The sequence below is a fragment of the Myotis nattereri genome (genome assembly GCF_964212035.1).
Source record: "Myotis nattereri genome assembly, chromosome: 3".
Taxonomy (NCBI): Eukaryota; Metazoa; Chordata; class Mammalia; order Chiroptera; family Vespertilionidae; genus Myotis; species Myotis nattereri.
In genome coordinates, this window is record NC_138077.1 from 86,389,869 (window position 1) to 86,409,587 (window position 19,719).

Genomic DNA, 19,719 nt, shown 5'->3' on the forward strand with positions numbered 1-19,719 from the left:
AATTTAATGTTAGTACATGTGTGCACATGTCCGTGTGTTGACAAATAGTGTTTCTGCATGTGTGAAAAGCAGCACCTTTTCTTTAATCACCCCAATTAGTTTTTACAAAGAAAACATTTATCTTATAAAACGCTAAGAAAAATAAATAATATATTTGATAAGTATCAAAATTCTAAATTTTCAAGTGCTGCTTTTTAAAGGATGATATTTGTTAGCTGGTTAAATAATGAATATACTAGTTGAGTATAAGGAATGCTCATTATTAAGTTAAAAAGAGATAAAATTCTGAAAGTTAGATTCTCTAAGTTTTGGTAGTGAAAGAAAAACACATAAAATTAATCTTTTACACTTGGATTCTTTAATGATTAAAGTTTTTTTTCACTATAAATTAATCCCACTGGTAAGTAATTATATTTAGGTAAGAGAAGAATATAGTTGCTGCATGTATCACACAGAGTAATTTACATAATGAAATTATTTCCCAGGATATCAGTTTGAAAATTAATAATATACTTAATTATATTAAAATTACCTCTCAAAATATTTTAAAAACTCTGCCTATTAATCAGTGTTATAGATATTTCAGATTAATCAATGTAAGAACATTTTTTGTAAATATGAGAATACACCTTCATGAGTCACAAACACATATTCTGACATAGACATAGTTTATTGTTGGTACTATCAGCTATCAGTGGATTTCGGGGTTTTATGAGGATTAGTAGGTCATATTTGCAATTAGTAGGTCTTTAAGGCTTTAACACATTGTATGCGGGAAACGTGTTTACACGTTTTACGTATTTATGCGTTCTACCAGTGTAGTAGAGCGCGGGACACGTATTAATACGTTTTTTATAGACTAGCGGTAGAATGCGGGTAACGTATAAATACGTAATCTAAAATTATCATAATTTTACTGAACGTTGCCATTTGCGCAAAAAATTAGCAAAAATGGCCCGCGCCACCTGTTAGCGCGCGATAAAAACTACCCGCAAACAATGTGTTAAATGGGTCAATGTCTTCTTGTGTATCTACTTATATAAAAACCCTGGGTGTAACATCATGGCCAGAACCACGACCAACCGGAAGGAAGTCAGTCCTGCAGGGGTCCGTCTTGGAAATGGCTGCTCCCTCCCCCAGCTGTTTCCTGGAGGGCGAGGTTTCAGGCAGGAACACGCCTTCGGAGCGAAGCGAGGAAGTGAAATGATTTGTAATGGATCTATTATTGAAGCTACCTTTGGAAATACTATATCTATAGATCAGTGGTTCTCAACCTTAGCTGAACATTAGAATCACCTGGGAATCTTTTTAAAATCCTGATTTCTAGGCCTCATCCTCCGGAAATTCTGTTTCTTTGTTACTAATGTTGTGGCCCCACCCTATAACAAAGAAACAATTTCCGGAGGATGAGGCCCAGGAATCAGGATTTTAAAAAGATTCCCAGGTGATTCTAATGTGCAGCAAGGTTGAGAACCACTGCTATAGATAATATTTAAAATATATCTAAACGTGCAATCCTTTGTCCCAAAAATGAGAATGTTCAAAAATTAAATGAAGAAAATTTGGATATACTCGGTGGAGATTTTCACACATATTTGAGTGATGATTCCATTGATTCCAAAGATGATGCTGAAAAGGAAAATTTTCCCATGGAATTTCTTAATAGTATTACTTCTTCGGCAATGCCATGTCATAAATTAAAATTAAAAGTGGGTGCAACCATCATGCTATTGAGAAATTTCAATAGTAAATGGGGTCTTAGTAATGGTACCAGATTTATTATCAAAAGATTACGACCTAACATCATCGAAGCTGAAGTATTAACAGGATCTGCAAAGGGAGAGGTTGTTCTGATTCCAAGAATTAATTTGTCCCCGTCTGACACTGGCCTCACATTTAAATTGATTCGATGACAGTTTCCCGTGATGCCAGCATTTGCAATGACTATTAATAAATCACAAGGACAAACTCTAAACAAAGTAGGCATATTCCTACCTGAACCCGTTTTCCCACATGGTCAGTTATATGTTGCTTTCTCTCAAGTTTAAAGAGCATGTGACATTACAGTTAAAGTTCTAAATACTTCATCACAAGGGAAATTAGTCAAGCACTCTGAAAGTGTTTTCACTCTTAATGTGGTGTGCAGGGAGATATTAGAATAAGTTTAATCATTTTATCAGTCATTGTTTGCATCACCGTTGTTTTTATATCATGTTTTTGTTGTTTTCATATCATGTTTTTGTTGTTTTATATCATACCTCTGTTGTTGTTATATCCTTTTGTTACTGTTTATTTATTAATAAATTTATATATTATTTTCATATACATTTTACTAATTTCCTTTCATCTCTCACACTTCTATTATACAGAAAGGGCAAATAGCAATATTAAAATATCTCTGCTAATTAATTCCCTTTTTTTAAGACATATTTTATTGATTTTTTTTTTACAAAGAGGAAGGGAGAGGGATAGAGAGTTAGAAACATCGACGATAGAGAAACATCGATGAGCTGCCTCCTGCACACTCCCCACTGGGGATGTGCCTGCAACCAAGGTACATGCCCTTGACAGGAATCGAACCTGGAACTCTTGAGTCCACAGGCTCTATCCAGCCGGCCAACCTCCAGTGTCCCCTCTACCCTGCTGGCCCGGCCCAATGGGCCCCCATCAGGGTGGACTGGCCGGACCCCACCTGTGCATGAATTCATGCACCATGCCTCTAGTCAAATAATATAAATGTATTCAAAGCTACTGACTTTATAACATGCTACACAGATTCAGTGTTCTAGTAAAATTAATTCATTGAGCTTTTGAATTGCATTTATAACCAGTATTCTATATATGACCTAATAGAAAAGAATAGTAACATCAAAACACTTTTTTAAAAGTACCTATTTTGAGGTTGTAAGGTGCCTTTTGTTTTTAGCAAAATGAGAACAATACAATCTAAAATTCTAGTTACTTTAAAGTGGATTATTGCTAAACTGAGACTTTCAAGGACATAAACCTCTCGTCTGCTGTGATCTGTTGCATTACAGTATGAGCGCAGCACATTTGAGATAGAAAGAAGGGAATGTTAATGGAATTTGAAGGCCTCCTATTGTGAGTGATTTCTCTGGATACATTGACTAAATCTAACCTTCCCATACGACTTAAACCCTACACTGATACAGGCAAGAACTTTGGTTACTCATGCTTTTCTTTCATAAAAAAAGATGTAGACCTGACCATAATCTTTTAAGAGCTATTATTATTCATTGTCAGGGCAGAGAGAAGAGGCACGCAGAATTGTGGTGTAGAAATACTATATTTCTGTCTGAGTTTTAATGACAATTTACAATATGGGAGATTATTTTCAATTGATGAAAAATCTGAGTTTATAATTATGAATGTAAACAAAAAGAGAGGAAATTATTGCTAAAGGTAGATGGGAATATATGGATAGCTTAATTCCTTAATGACTGCTTCATAGCAGGTCATTTGTCAAAGATATAAACTATTCTTTATCTGATTTCATATTCTAATCATGTGATTTCCAATTACTGTTGGTTTATCATTGGAAACATAATTTCAGAATTTGTTCTATTGAAAGAGTTATGTGTCATAGATTACTTTTTTAAATTTATTTCAGAGAAAGGAGGAGAGAGAGAGAAAGACAGAGAGAGAGAGAGATACTTGTTGTTCCATTTATTCATGCACTCTAGGCTGATTTTTTCCTGTGCCCTGAGTGGGATAGAACCTGCAACCTTGGCACATTGGGAGGAAGATATAACCAGTTGAGATACTTGGCCAGGGCCATCTTAAAGTGATTTAAATTCGACACATTTTTTAAATGTTAAACTCTATTTCACTTAAGATATAAATAGGTGCTTTTGGGAAAATTTATTTTTGGAAATAACTGCCTGAATTCTGAATGTATATCAATCTGGGTTTCTTCACACACTGTACTTTATCTAGTCTTATTGCTTTTAAATAGAAAATATGAATAAATAAGTGAATGATGCATTAATGAAAATGATAAAGAAACACTTAAACTCCTTAAGTTGGTTTTCAGGTGAGCGCTAACATGATATTTACTGGACAAAAGGGAGAGTGGTATCTGATGGGAATGAGAAGGTGTAGAATGGAGTGGAGAAAGAAGAGCAAAATATAGAGTAAATTGGTTCAAAGTGGTTTGTTAGTACTTCTGGAAAGGAGGAAACCTTGCTGCCACCAATCTTCACTGTCTTTTTTTTCATAATTAGATGGATTGTGGATTTAAGATGCCCAGGAGTCTTGCTTTCCCTTCCTTTTCTGTCCTCCTTCATAATGGAGAGGTACAATCAAATGTCCACTCCTTCTCTCATTGGCATTGACAATGTCATACTAGTAATTATGTATACCAAGAACTTATACCACCTTCCCTTCTTACTAATAAAGATGCAATAATATTTCTTAAAGAACACAGTCATGAAACAGATGTTCCCAGTTAATAATATGCCATTTAATAAGGACATATTAACAATTTTAGGTATTAATTTCTAAAGTTCTTACTCTTAGAGAATCATTAACACACCTCGATTTTTTCAAGACTATTTCAAAGTTTTGATTCATAGTGACTATTTGTCCACTTAGAAAGACTGAGATTGAAATATCTTATAGATTAAGTGGTGCAAATATGTAGACAGGGCTAAAATAATTTTTAAAATTAAATGCCCATGGACATGGGCAATAGGATGGGTGAAGACCTAGGGAGGTGGGTAGAGGCAGGGAGAAAGGGGGCTGTTATCATTCAAGAAGGGGGGCGATGGGAGACATCTGTAATACTATCAACAAGAAAAACTATATATTAAAATAAAATAAATAAAAAATGAAATAACAAGGTATAAAAATAAAATTAAATGCCACAATTTCTTACTGAAGTGGAAGATCTTTTCAATTATCTAGTAACACATCAATATGCTTTGTGGTAATGCTATAGTTGTATTTTATGGAAAAGTAAGTTATAAAAATGTATCAAACAATCATGTCAAGATGAACAGTAGAGTTTAATGGCTGAAGAAGTTGCTACTTTTACAATAATAAGTATTTCTTTTCTTATAAAACCTTCAGTTATACAGTGTCTTAAAGCCAATTGCAAATGACCACAAAACCACTACCACAGGAAAAAAATTATGGTTTGATTGCGTCTTGCTTTTACTAAAGAATAATGACATGTCCTTTCCTGTTCATACATCATTGTAATTGTCCAAACCACATTTCTTATACATTCCTTATCTTTATCATTTTCATCATTTTTTGTTATGATAGAAAGAGTAGCTTTGCTCTTGGTTACAGATAGCAGGGGGGTTAATCTGCTTCTAGGTTATGCTTAAATGTCACGAATAGAAGAAAATGATACAGGAGGCAATCAATTCTGTTCTCGTCATTGTAATTCTGTATGTACTACCTTAGTCAACTATAATATGGAATCAAGAAATCAAGATGTATTTTCTAACAGGTCTGCACTAATGTTCTGCTTTTCATTTTTACTTTATGCAATTCGGTATGCCAGTGAGAGGATACTAAGAGAAGTCAAAGCTTTATTAGTGTGCTTACATATTTCAACATAACTTTTATCTACTGTGATTACATATTCTTAGTTTAATTGCTCCTATGGACTTCCTGTTTGTACTTTTTTCTACCTAAACATAATTAAAACATTGTACTATTGTATTTCATAGACTAGAAACTACAAAAAAAAGTTTTTAGTCTTTAAATCAAATCAACTACAGGCATACCTCAGAGATATTGTGGGATGTGCTCCAGACCACCTCGATAAAGCAAGTATCACAATAAAGTGAGTGATAATATTTGTGCTGGTGGAGACTTGCTTTCACTTTCTAAAAAAATGCAACATCTGTGAAGCACAATAAAAGAAGGTATCCTGTATCATTTGTATGCAGACAAAAATTCCTGCATGTAAACCATGTTAAATTTAACTCAACATTTTGTCTCATGGATATTTAATTTATGATCATTTCTCTATCAAATGACCAACTAAAATTATATGTCAGAATTAAAGAAAAAATTCTGGTGTGCTCAACATTTCTGTGAAAAATCTGCTTTGTCACACGGTACCTTAATGCCTTATTTATGATTTATAAGCAGATTTCTGGACAAGGAGACATACTATCAACTTATTCTTTCGTATAAGCTTTACCTCCTGGGCTATCATCTTAGCTTTACTTTTATACAGGTCCTAAATATGGGACACATTTTAATTAGTTTCCTCATCTCAATCTTTGTCAACAGCAGGGATAACACCTTAGAATCAAAACACAGTCACACAGTAAAATGTCTGGGTTTTCAAGACTAGAGTGGTTCCAGAAAATAACAAACACAGACTAAAATTTGAATAGAAACCCGGGCCCTTTAGTAAATGTAAACCTGTGGTGTTTCTAAAGTGTTAAATTTTTCTTTTTAAAAAAATCAGAGAAATCTGAAGTTCACTCTGATATTAATACTATTGTGGAGAAAACGGCCATCAAAATATCACTAGGGAGTGTGTTCTTATAATGAAATAATCCTTTCACATAAATGCGTAGGAATGTTCTACTTTCTGTGAAGTTTTAGTTCATTAACAACTTCAGCTTTCATAACAGTCCCTAGAATAACAGGTCTCTTTGTTTCTGTGCATTATCAAGTGATACTGTGAATCACTTAGACAAGTGAAATGTTTTTCCCAAAAATGTAAAAGTTACTAAAAGTAAGACATTAATGATTTTGTAAGCATTGTACACTTTCAACACATTTTTTGCTCTTTAAAATGTTCTAGAAATAACAGAATGGCTTGTATGTTTCTAATTTAAAGACTTTTGACAGATTAAAAAGGGAAAATTAAAATATATTATCCTATTAGGAAAGTATATGAAAAATCATTCAGGCCAATAGGTGCTCAAACTTTAGCATATACATTTGCCTTTACAACATAAATTCAAGATGTCTTGGTATATACATTTTAATCAAGTTACCTTAAAATCTTGATTACCAATCTTCAAGTACTAAATGATAGCTATATGTTCAGTCAATTTTTGACAGATGGCTGTGAAAATGGAATAGAATAGGCAGACTGGCCTATAAACCAACGCTAATATAGCATTATCTTTTTTTTCTTATTGATGTATATTTGGCATGCAGTATCCCATCAGTTTCAGGTGTATATCACAGTGATTCAACATTTACATACATTAAGAAATGAACCCCATGATGTCTAATTAATACCTATTAACATACAAAGTTATTATAATATTATTGACTGTATTCCCAGTGCTATACATTATATCCCCATGACTTATTTGTTTTATAACTTGAAGTCCCTTAAATAGGAGGGTTCAAAATTTTAGCATAGAAAACAAAAAGGTAGTGATAAAAATGTTTCAATTTTAAAATATTCTCTGGATATTTTTATATCAAAAAACAAGCGTTTTTTATTATTATTTCAAGAGAAGCTCATTGCAGAATAAATAAATTGGTTTAAAATTCTAGAAAATTAAAGTCAGAATATAGTTTTGATTTCATCATATTCTGGAGGGTAACTATGCCTGGATTTTACATCATACATCATGACTGGTGTCTACAGTTATAGATGTACACACACAAACTCTTCAAGGTATGACTGTGGGCCTTTATAAACACCCACAAAAGATCAAATAAGGTGACATGGGCTTATTACTTTAATTTAAAACTCTAGCCCTTTTCCTTATATCCTAGGAGGAGGTTGTCAATGGAAAGTATCAAACTTTTAGTATTGATGATACAAAGATAGTTAGAGAAGGCAGAGTTCAGACAACCTTCACAGTGTTTTTTCTTGGTAGTGCAGTCACATTATGAGTTGCATTTACAGAAGTTTTTATTCAGGGATAATATATATATATATATATATATATATATATATATATATATTTCAATAATCTGTTTCCAATACACTCACATGCACAGATGTGTATGCATGTACTCGCACATTATTTACATTAAGCTTAGATATATGCTTATTTAAGATAGCTGTTTCTGAATGTTCTTTCAAAGTGTTTTTTTAATTGTATATATACTCTACACATTCATTAAAATTATTTTTAAAGTTTGCTAGATACCTTCAGTTAAAAAAATCTGAGTTATAATAATCACCACCACATGAAATTATGCGTATTTCATCTCTTTTCCCTTGCTATTATTAATATATTATTGTTATTACTAATGGGTAACTTTTATACATTTTCCCTATATCCCAGCACCTGATTTTGGGAGGCTAACTGCTCTCTTCTCTTATGACTCATATCTTAATTTTTAATAATCTCCCATCTACCCTAAAACATGGTTTTTTATATAAGTATTCATTTTTTGGTCATCTATCCCTCTTAGGTTATCTTCAAGAGCATAGACTATACCATTCCTTATAACCTTCTATTCCAAAATCCAGTATGTAAGCAACACTAAGGTATGCCAGAGTTGGTAAATAAATAAATACAAACAACAAGTTATAATAATATAAAAGTTGAGTGCATTTTTTTCTAAATGTTTTTCTTGGTTCATGCTAATGGTCTTTGCATTTGTCCCTTTGAAATTAAATTTAGGATTCTGAAGTTTTCACTACCAGGGTTAGATAAGTAAACCTACCACATTTGGGGCCAAACATCAAATAAATTTTTCTTAATTAGTTTTCCATAGGATCACCTTTGAAAAAGGAAATTTAAAAGGATAGCACTAATTTTATATACTTCTCAGTTTTTCTTCTCTAATTCTATGTAGATTTTTCAAAGATATTGAAATATTTAGAATTATTTTGGACATAACTTATAAGCAAAGGTAAGAAAATATTTCTTTATTCAATGAACAAATGTGTAAGGAAAGTAGCTGTACCCCCAAAAACCATTAATTTCAGCATAGATTTATCTAACATGTCCAATCAAGTGAAATACATATAACTTGACAGAAAATCTTTTTTTCACAAAACAAACACTATCAAAGTATTATAATTTCAGATCAGAAATGTCAGGAACACCATAATAAAATGCGAGTTTATCTTTTTTGAGTTATCTAATGTAAATGAGTATCAACTTATCTATGACAAGCCACAGAGTAACAGTAAACAAAGAGAAAAATACCATTCCCTTTATTTGCTTATTTGAAAACATTTTTAATATTTGGTCATTGCTTTATTCGATGACATTTGCATGATAAAAGAATAGCAACCCAATTTAATTTCTACTTAAAGTTTATGTGATTGTAACATTCTGTTTCTTTACATTCTGTTAATATGCAAAATCTACCAGGAATAGCTTTGACATATTGAAAAGAAAACTCAATTTGGAGTTAACTCTAGCTTTATGCCATCTTTGAATATGTATAAGTTGACTGAGTGTCCAGTTGGAGAAAATTAACAAGATTAGACAGAGACGAAAAAAAAAAAAAAGGTTGTTTTTACTTTTTCTCACCACAGATTTGCAGCTTAGAAAACAATTTTTATATAATTTTTATTTCAAACGGTATATATTAATCCATAAAATTTTGCCCACAATGTAGGAAAAGCTCAGTTTTGTAAGGGGCAATACTATTGTGACATACACACAGTTCTGCAAGTAGACTTTAAACTCTGAGTGGTATTCTACTTACCCAGAGGATTATGTAGATAATCCACATGGAAGCAACTCAGCTTTTCAGCCTAACTTTTCAGAGTGAAGACTGCTATCATATGCAATAAAAGAAATCCTCCTAAAACCTACAAACTTTTACTAATTGCTAAATTAGTTTTGAAAATCAGGAAATAAATATGTGAAATGGTTTCCATTTCCCTTAGTCACCCTGAGGTAGATAGGAAATTTCTAAATTCAATATTGGTTGGATGAACTTTTAGCACTGGGAAACATTTAATTTTAAAGCCTTATATTTGTATCCAGGGAGGAAGAAGGTAGGAGTTAGGGGGTGGGTGTTACTCTTCACAAGACCGGTGGAATTTATTCATGTTACTTTCTTAACTATTATTTTAAAAAAGACAAACTAGCCTTGCCATAATGATTATATAACAAATTTAAGATGAAACCATTTTGATATTGATTAGACTTATCAGCAATAAAATTGACCTAGGTTTCTCCCTTTGTTCCATTTCCTTTGAGATCCTGCTGTGTAATCAATCAAGATTTTTTGTTTTAAACATGAGGCAAGGCATGTCTGCATTTTCTTTATTTGAGAGAGTTCCACAAACTCAAATACGAATAAAAACTTAAAAACTAGGGAAATTAGTAATTGATTCTCACTCTGCAGAAGCTAGAGACAAAAAGTGTGTTGCTAAGCCAACACTTTTGCTCATAGAGAATGTTTCAATAGCTTGAGTGGTTGGGTAACTTGTTGGGAACATAAATGATAACACGTTAAAAAAACACTTTTTTAAAAAATTTTTCCCTTCGCATGTTATAGTGAAGGAAGCAAGATACTAAAACAGCTTTCTGATTGGGAAGTCTGATGTCATCAATATGCTATGTTTGCTCTTTGCCAGGTTAACAGAATTTATTGCGGCAATTAATACAAAACATATGTGCTGAAATACCCACGTGAAAAATATAATTGCCCCCAGCTTAATTTGCTACCTTTCAAAACCCTGTTTTAGCTACCTTTTCACAATGCTTCTACTTAGAGGACAAGTGTTTTTATGAAAGAGGAGATAAATCATTTATAATTTACTTTCTTATCTTAAGGAATTTGTAATTATCTTTTAAGTGAAAAAAAAAAGTTTCAACAGGGACTAAAGTCTACTTTTAAACCATGTTCTATTGCCCCCCATTATTGACTTCTATCACAATTCCAATAATTCATTTACATTCTGTTTTAATATATAAAACCCTAAATGATAACATTTGGGTTATACTGACAATTGCCTCACAATCTCTGTGTATGGGAATTTCTGACAAAATCTTTCCAGGGCGAGGAAAGCAATGTGTGAGTGTCAGGAAAGAAAGACAGAGGAAACAAATAGTGGAGAAAAGACATCACAAACATTTTTCTCCTAGTCCTCTGTCCACATCAAATTGTCTTCATTTTCTTAGTGTGTCTACCACCCATCCTGATAACCATAACATAAATGTACAGACTTTTCAGTGTCTAAGTAATCTCTGAAATACTTTTATAAAAGTACTTTGAAGCACAATATTTCACTCCAAAACTCTGTGAATTTCAAATTCTTGTGAAGTAACAAGACAAATTCGTGTAAGTCACTAGGATTAAAGTTGAGAAGCAAGTGCTTTTCCTGAATGGACGAATGCTTCCTAATTCACAGGCATTCCTATGCAGGAGGAAACATATGAGGTTAAAATCAAAAATAAAAGATAAGAGAGGTTGTTATAGCTTCACCATGATTACTTTCCTCGGTTCTAACAGTAGAAGATGCCACAATACCTACTTTAGGGCTGCTCTCATGATTAAATGAAATCCAGTAGTAATGGTAACATTAGGGTACACTCTTTCTAACCAGCAGAACTCTGTGCAATTATCATCTCAGCGTTGGGCATGGCACTGAGGCCATATTTACTCTTGGAATTCCCTGGATTCAACAATTTTATCTTCTATGAGAAACAAATTTCCGACACAACCACAGGAATATCAGCATCATCCATCTACTAACCTACCTCCATGACACTGCTCCCAGAAACCTTTTGTAGCCCATTCCAGGTTTACGGCCCAAATTGGAAGACAGAAAATCATGTGTTAATGAAACCATGCCAATGAAACATGGGGCTGAGGGAGGAACAGAGGGCATTCGCAACTGTGCATGGAGGAAAAGTTTATGGAACATTCCCTTTAGCTCTCAGGGGGCTTAACAGGTGGCATTAATAGCTGGTTAGAAAGAAAACGGGAAGATCAAGAAAATAGCAAAGCGGTCGGATCAGAGGGCAGCAAGCAGGACAACTGGAAGTCCCAGGCGTTCCCCTGTGTCCCAAGGGAGCAGGCCTAGGAAGAGGTGCTTTCCCAGCTCTGCAGGGAGTTCCAGGGACCCCTCAAAACCCTCCTCCATCTGTCACACGGTGGGGCAGGGAACCAAGATTGAAAGGAGACCCGGCCACCTCCGGTTGTCAAGCTGAAAAGGCTGGCTGGTCCCGACCGGGTGTGTGCGTGGGCGGGGGCAAGATCTGGGGTCAGAGCTTAAAGATCGGAGGTGCCGGGTCCCAGCAGCTCGCTCTCCGTGGGCGGAACCACAGGTGAGGAGCGCCAGGTGGCAGGCTCCCGCCTCTCCCAGCGCAGCAGCACCCGGGCTGCAGGCAGAGGGCGCGCGTTTGCCACTCGCCGGCGCGCCTCCTCGTAGGGCTCGTTTCCGCGGACTTGGCGCCCTCGCGGCCCCGGTTCCAGCCTCCGCCCCGGCTGAGACCTCCGCTCACCGGCCGCCAGGCAGGAGCCGCAGCCGCAGAGGCTCCACGTGCGCCCGCCGCCCGCCCGCCCCGGGGAGCCCGGACCAGCTCGCAGCACTTAGGCGACCGGCGCGGGCCACCGGGCGCGGAGACATTGGCGCACAAAGACGCCACCGCCCCGGAGTTCTGGGGCCGGGGGCGCGGGCCCCGAGTGGGATTTTTATGATCCGAGCTTTAATCCGATTGGGAGAGAAAGTGGTAAATGGTTAGGGGACGCCGGACCCCACTCCGCAACACCGAGCCTGGTCCTCGCGGCGGGGGAGTGGTGGCTAGGACGCCCTGGGGGTGGGGGTGGTGGCCGCGAGGAGCGCCTGCTCCTCTCTCAGCAGCCACAGTGCAGTCACTACTACCGTAAGCCTCGCTATGTGCCAGCACATCTCAGGGCACGCTTTTGCACCCACTCACATGCGGGCGTTGCAAGGCGAGGGAAAAGAGCGCCGTCTTCCCCTCCTGTGGCCACCCCCGTCCAAGGCTAAGATTCTTCACCACACTTTGTTTGTACAGTGCTGCCTGCCTGTTTCCCCCCTCCTTCCCGCCTATTATTCTGACTTCACCATGTTGATTTGGATTATGTGGATTTTCGCCCTTTGCTTTGACTGGAACAGCAGGACATGGTTTAGAAAATGAAGGGAGGGAGGGAGTTGCACACTCAGGGCTTCCAGTTTAACAACATCACTCCAAGTTGGAGGCTTTCTTTGCTGAACTGGTTTTGATTCCCTCCAACCTCCACATGTATTCGCCCAGGCATCCAAAGGGGAGAGCATTCTTTGGCTCATACTCTTTTTAAAAACTTTCCCAGATAAAATATTTTCTTCTGGGGAAAAATCAAAAGTGTATAAACTTGAGAGGGGGAAACGAATGCAACCCTGCCCCCTTTGTAAGTGTGCAGGTTTTTGGGGATTTAATAAAAATTGATTAGCCAGATGTTTTAAGTGATAAATGTTTTTATTTTAAGTAAAAGATTTATATAATACATTGGGTTTAGAACCTTTGCACTTGTCTACCTCTCCATCTTTCTAATCAACTTTTTATTTTATTTTCACTTGCAGACTTTTTTGCTTTGTAATCGACCACCTTTTCTTATTTCAAAGAAAGCTGGTGTGAGCAAACCAAAACTTGCTGACTTGCGGACTTTTCCAAGAGAAAACCTCCTGACAGATTCCAAGAACTACCTGATACTAGGCAGCTGGTAATAGACCCTCAGAGTGACATCAAGGGGCACACATGTGCCCATTCCCTGATTCCCAACGGGAGTGTCTTCCTACATTGTTTTGTGGCTTGGAATCCTTTGCATTCTATAAATGTCACAACATTACTTTTATTTCTAAAGTCGTTACAGAAGAATTTTCTGGGCCTTTCAAGTCCTCTAGGAATAAATTTCAAATGCTGGTTTTTGCTATACCTGGATGAATAATGTAATGAACGGTTCACACCAGCAGTCAAACCTTTATTTGAAAAATCTGTGGAAAGTTACTTGTGCACTTGGTAAAAGCCCTGCATTGACCCTCCCTGGTGATAAAATCCAGATCTCTGAAAACAGAACCTAAAAGGGGACACCTGCATCTGTTTTTCTAAATCTTTTATCTAACAGAAATTAAAAGAATAAGGCTTATTAAATATTTAAAGGAAAAATGTGTATATTAAAAATAAACAAAGTTGAGAATCCTGACAGAATATGATTTGTAAGACTTAGTGTTCTTCCAAGAAATACTTATTTCCCCTTACATCTAGTATTTATGCCAAACAAAATCATTGGAAAATGACTAAAATCAAAGGTAACCCACATCACAGATTTTTTAGTAAGTGAATGTCTGTAAAAACTTATCAAGTTCTGATGATTTGTGGAAAGTTTTATTAATATTTTCTGGAAGATTTTATGACTTGGAAAATGTACCTCTCAAGAACAGTTCTTGCTGTTTCCATTTGCGTTGAAGTTAGTAAATCAAATATACTGTGGAAATATGTTTTGCCTTTAAAGATCCTTTGCATATGTAACTGATTATTTGATATTTAAAAACTGCAAGTATTTTATTTCTGAAAAATTCAAAGTTTCAGAAACAATTTTAATATGTAGGAATCTTAATAAAGAAAGTTATTGTGAGAAAATAAACTATTTAAATTGAAGAACCCTTAGAACACACCCACATTTGAGTATTAAAATATGGATAATATATAAACATGATAAAAAAATCTAACTAAATTCATCCTTTAAAGATAAGTTTCTTAAGAGTCAAGGTGAAACTACTAAATTGTTTAAATGAACAAGAAGCAAACCCTAATTATATACAAATAATAAAAAACTACATATGAAACTTTCTAAACAAATTTAACAATGTTTAAAAACACTTTTAAAGTTTCGATTATGTACATTTTGTTTAAAACTTTTATGTTAAATTGAAGTGCTTTTCACTGTAGCTCCTAATTTCCAGTGTTTCATGGAAAAGACAACATTATATAAATGCAACCATGATCTAACACGTGGCAATGGTGTTTTATTATATGTGTGTATAAAAAGTTCCAGTTGCTTCTTAGTTATTAATATATCCATTTGACTTTATATCTTAAAATAGGCAGAAAAATGATATCAACTATGCCATCAATAATAAAAAATATGAAATTGAAAGTGTTGATAGTTATATTACATAAGTTTGTACTAATAAATATATTGTTATTGTCAAAACATTCACTACTTAAACAAGTATTTAATTGGTCATTTATGACAAGGACTACAGTGGTGTGATATATGAAACATAAAAGTGAGGAGAATGAAGCATCAAAGTTGATATTTTCCTCACTTGAATCATCATTATCAATGTTAGTCTTTGGGAAGATATAGATTCAGAATGAATTAATTTCATTATAGATTTTGAGAGGTTATAAGAAGTTTCTTTCCGGCACAATCAAAATATTATCATAGCAATTCAGGTTGTCAGTAAAAGCTTAAACAAATTTGCTGATAATCCTGTTAATGACCTGGGTCAAGTGTTAACTGTTGTGGGTTATAAAATAGTGAAATTAAGGTTTCTCCTACCTCCGGGCAAATAACACAGTTATAACTTGGGGAGGAGGTAAGGGAGAGCTTTTAGAAGAGCTATTAAATTACAAAAATGTGTAATGCATTCAATTATTTAGTGTAGCGTGATGACATGCTATTAAAAACAAATGTAAACCCTCTTCCAAAAAAACAACAACACACACACAAAAAAAAAAAACAAAAAACAAAAAACACCTATAAAGATTATATGATAGTTTAGTTCTCTATTAATATTTCAATCACAATATATTATTTGAGGATGTGTTTATATGTGAAAACTGATGCCAATTCATAGTAATTTTTAAAAAGGGAAAAGTTCATTATTTAAATGTTTATTTTCTCTAATGTCTGCCTAATATTCAAAGGGAAGCATGCAGTGTTCATCTGAAAGTCTTACTTCCAAGCTTTAACAATCACATGGTCTCCTCCAATATTTAGAAGATTTATGTTCATAGAAATACATTGCATAGAAATGGTATCCCAGCCACTTCAATAAAAGTCTCCCCATATAAGTAGTATATAAATATGCAGATTTATATTTATTCTCTTTCATTTTGAAAACTCTCATTTCCAATGTAAAGAGCTCTATGGGTAAATGTTAATCTAATTTATAAATACTGTTTGATAGAAAATTATTTACTATATTATGTGCTGATGAATAAGCCATGCATTCTGCCTCAGATTCCTTCAAATATAAAAGTGTTTAAAGAGAGTACTAATGCTAAAAGGGATTGAACTAATAGTAGTAAATACTTCACTTTACATCAAGTTTTAACCTCTTTTCTAAGTTATTTTTATTTACCATTATATCATCTATCTGTGATGGGAACTTTTCTAATAATACATAGTTTTAACAATCCTATTTTGTCATGAAAAGTAGCTGATTTCCCATTGGGAGTCTTTTCTTGGTCCGTCATGTAAACAAACATAATAAGATTTTAATAAAATTCTATGCAACTTTTATAAAGTTTCTGTTTCAATATATTGGTCAATTCTTAATTCAAGTGTTCACTGAAATTATGAATGATCTAGTATCACTGAGGAGGACAGCAAATAGTATGTATCCCCTGGAATCATTTTCTTAAAAACATATTAGAAAGTTATTTATAGCTAAATCCAGGAAAAGAAAAGTTCAGATTAAACTTTTTTCAAGTTGTTTTCCTTTTCATGGGCCCATGCATTTCTATATTGATGTTTAATTATCAGAATCTCAAATTTAAAAAAGAAAAAGTCACACAATAGCAAGTTTCCTACCAATTAATTCAACGGATTGGTTTTGTTCTCTCATGCCTAACTTCATGATAGATTGCCAAATAAATTGTAGTAAATTTTACTAGCAAGTTTCTAATCAAATTTCTATAGTGTTGACATATAATTTTAGCATAGCATTTTAGTGCAAGCTAGTATTTTATGCTTTTTTCAAAATTTATATTAGAAAGCTATATTAAGAAAATTCATTTTATCATTAGTCCTTCCACCCACTCACTATGTGACATTTCAGAAGGATGGCTTTCTGTTCAAATGATATTGTTAGCAGAATTACATGGACCTCTTGGCACACACTTGGATTTTTTCCCTTTTCATGTTGTTCATCTCAATTCCTCAGATCCAAGCTATTGTATTAATATTTAAACCCTCGCTCAAATATTACCCAAGTTAAATCACTCCATTTAAATTTTCAAAGCTTTCCTTTATGACCTCAGAATGGAAAGAAGACACTACCCATAGGACACAATCTGGAAATAATAATCCCATGAACAATGAATAGATAAACTTCTACCCAAGCAAACTAAATGCAATTATGTCAGTTTTCTGAGTACAGTTACATTTCCATAATCATATTGTTAATGTGTACCTGCCTGTATAATAATGTGCATTATATACCCAGACCTGCACAAGGTATGGCTTAAAAGCAATTTGCATTTGCTTATTCTTCCTCTGTTAAATTGATATGCATTAATTTTATAGAAGTGTGCATAAGTTTAAAGGGTATTTGTTTCTCTTGCAAATCACTGAAAGGTACTGACTCTCAGCTATATCCTTGTGCATTATTAATTCAGTGAAATCCATGATCTAAATAGTTTATAAATAGTTCATCTGGAGAAATACAGTTTATCATAGTAATATGGGAATAATCTTGCTATTTATTCTAGTTATTGTGAATATTTAAATGTCTTCAAAGAAAGTAAAAGGTTAAACAAACACTAATTTTAACTTACTGATATGTTACCCGTCATATAAATGACTGCTCTTGCCTTTCATTTATGAAGAATGATTGACAATTACTTTAAAATAAACATTTACTTGATTTTAAAAGAAAAGTCATTTGTAGGTAAGATGATTTTCTTTATCTTTATTTAGAATTTTCAAGTTCCCAATTTTAAAAAGACACACAAAAATATAATGAAATCAGCCAAATTGATAAAGGCAGTCACTTAGGAAAGAACAAAATAAAACTACACTATTAGCAATGAAAGTAGGTCACTAAATATGAGAGATAATGTCTATATTTAATTTTAAATTTTCTAAATATTTTGAATTTATTAAAATAATAATGCATACAATATACAAAGTATTGGCTTGACAATACATTTTTAGTGTGTGGCATAATATATAATGTAGTATTTGCACATCAATTGTTCAATATTGCTAAACTGCAAAATAAATGACTAAATACCATTGTAGGTTAAAATGATTAAGGGAAAATCAAAGTTGTAAGTGTTGCTTTAAAGCAATCAATTACTCAGAGAAGTTTGTCTTATGAGTAAGCGATTGTATTCGCAATTAGGAATATCACAAAAGGTTTAGAGAGAAAAGGTAATGCATCTATGAAGTACACAATCTTATAGGAAACATCGTGTCTTTAATATTAAGTTTGCAAGTCAATTCACTGAAAACAGACCTATTTATTTTCCACTAGGAGGAAAATAAGTAACCCAACATAAAGGAAATGTCATTTGCTGCATATGAGCATTCCTTCTTAATTTGCTGTTCAGTTATTTACTATACCTACCCAGGATCTTCTCACTATTCATTATATACATTCTCCTATTCAAATATAAGCCCTTAAACAAAGAACAGCCAACCTAAGCCTATTGTAATTCCTGCAAATATTACTTATGTTAATGTGGCATATGCTGCTCATTAGAACCTGTACCATGGAGCAAAGCATTGTGTGGCAGGACACCCATCACTGATACAGCAGTTGCAGTATAAATATCACACACACACACACACACACACACACACACACACACACACACACCCCTCTGCGTCTACAAACCCTAATTTCCTTTTAGTTCATTCATAAATGCCATGATCCTAAGTAGGAGCAACCTGTCATTACGGTAAACCTACTAAAAGACCTAGAGAGGGTGGGTTAAATTTTCTTTTAAACTTCTCAGAGTCCTACATGGTCATAATTAGAAAATAAAATACTGCCATGGCTCTTCGACAATTAACATCCTGGGTTGAAAAACTAAAGACTTTTTCTTTCTTTCTGCTTAAAATTGTCAAACAAGGTAGTCGTTCGCATTGGTATCCGATTAAAAACACATTTTAGGCTTAGGCAATCCAAAATTATCTCTTAAAATGTTTTCAAAGACAGCCTTGAAAATAAAAACATATCTTCAGGTTCCTCTCTGTGCAAACTGCCTTTTTGCAGAAGCACCTTAAGGACCTGAGAATGTTTCGGTGAGAAAGTGCTTCGCGGAGCACTAGCCCCGGGGCAGGGCCGCGCGCCGGTACCTGGCGGACTTACCTTCATTGGACGGCGGGAGAGTCAGTTCCCCGAAGCAGTTGAGAACGGAGCTGCCGAGGAGGAGGAGGAGGAGGAGGAGGATGCAGAGGTGACAGTCCATGTTGCTGGTGCAGAGGGCAGTGAGAGGAGCATATCTCCATGAAGCGTGCCACTGATGTGAGGGGGAGCGCTCTGATTGCTGGAGAAGTTACCATGCTCCGCTCGCAGGCTGATGTCAAGTTTGACACTGGAGATAAGGAGGAGTCTGGCTGCCTTTCCGCGAACCTCGCTCAGGGCCTTCCCTGGGTCCTAGTGCCGACGGAAGCGAACGCTGAAGGACCGGACTGCGCGCGCGGGCTCCGAAACCGCCCAGGAGAGCACGGAGCTGGGGAGGAAGAGGGCGGGGGTGGCGGCCGTCTTGCCAATAGGGCAGGAAATGCAACAACTTGTGATGGGGCAGTGGTGGAGAGTACTGCTGGGGAGCGGAAAACACCCCCCTCTTTATTTTCAATGAAAAGCAGCTATTTTATTGT

At 35.0% G+C, this 19,719-nt stretch overlaps 1 protein-coding gene across 1 annotated transcript in view; it reads right to left on the reverse strand.

Annotated features, from left to right (window-relative positions):
- Window positions 1-19,307, reverse strand: part of EPHA3 (EPH receptor A3) — a gene marked incomplete at both ends in the record, with an annotated part of 366,360 nt that extends 347,053 nt beyond the window's left edge. Inside the window, one exon of the mRNA XM_081088476.1 lies at window positions 19,208-19,307. Coding sequence (XP_080944602.1) covers window positions 19,208-19,307 — 100 coding nt within the window. The remainder of the gene's footprint in view (window positions 1-19,207) is intronic.
- Between the last annotated feature and the right edge of the window lie 412 nt (window positions 19,308-19,719).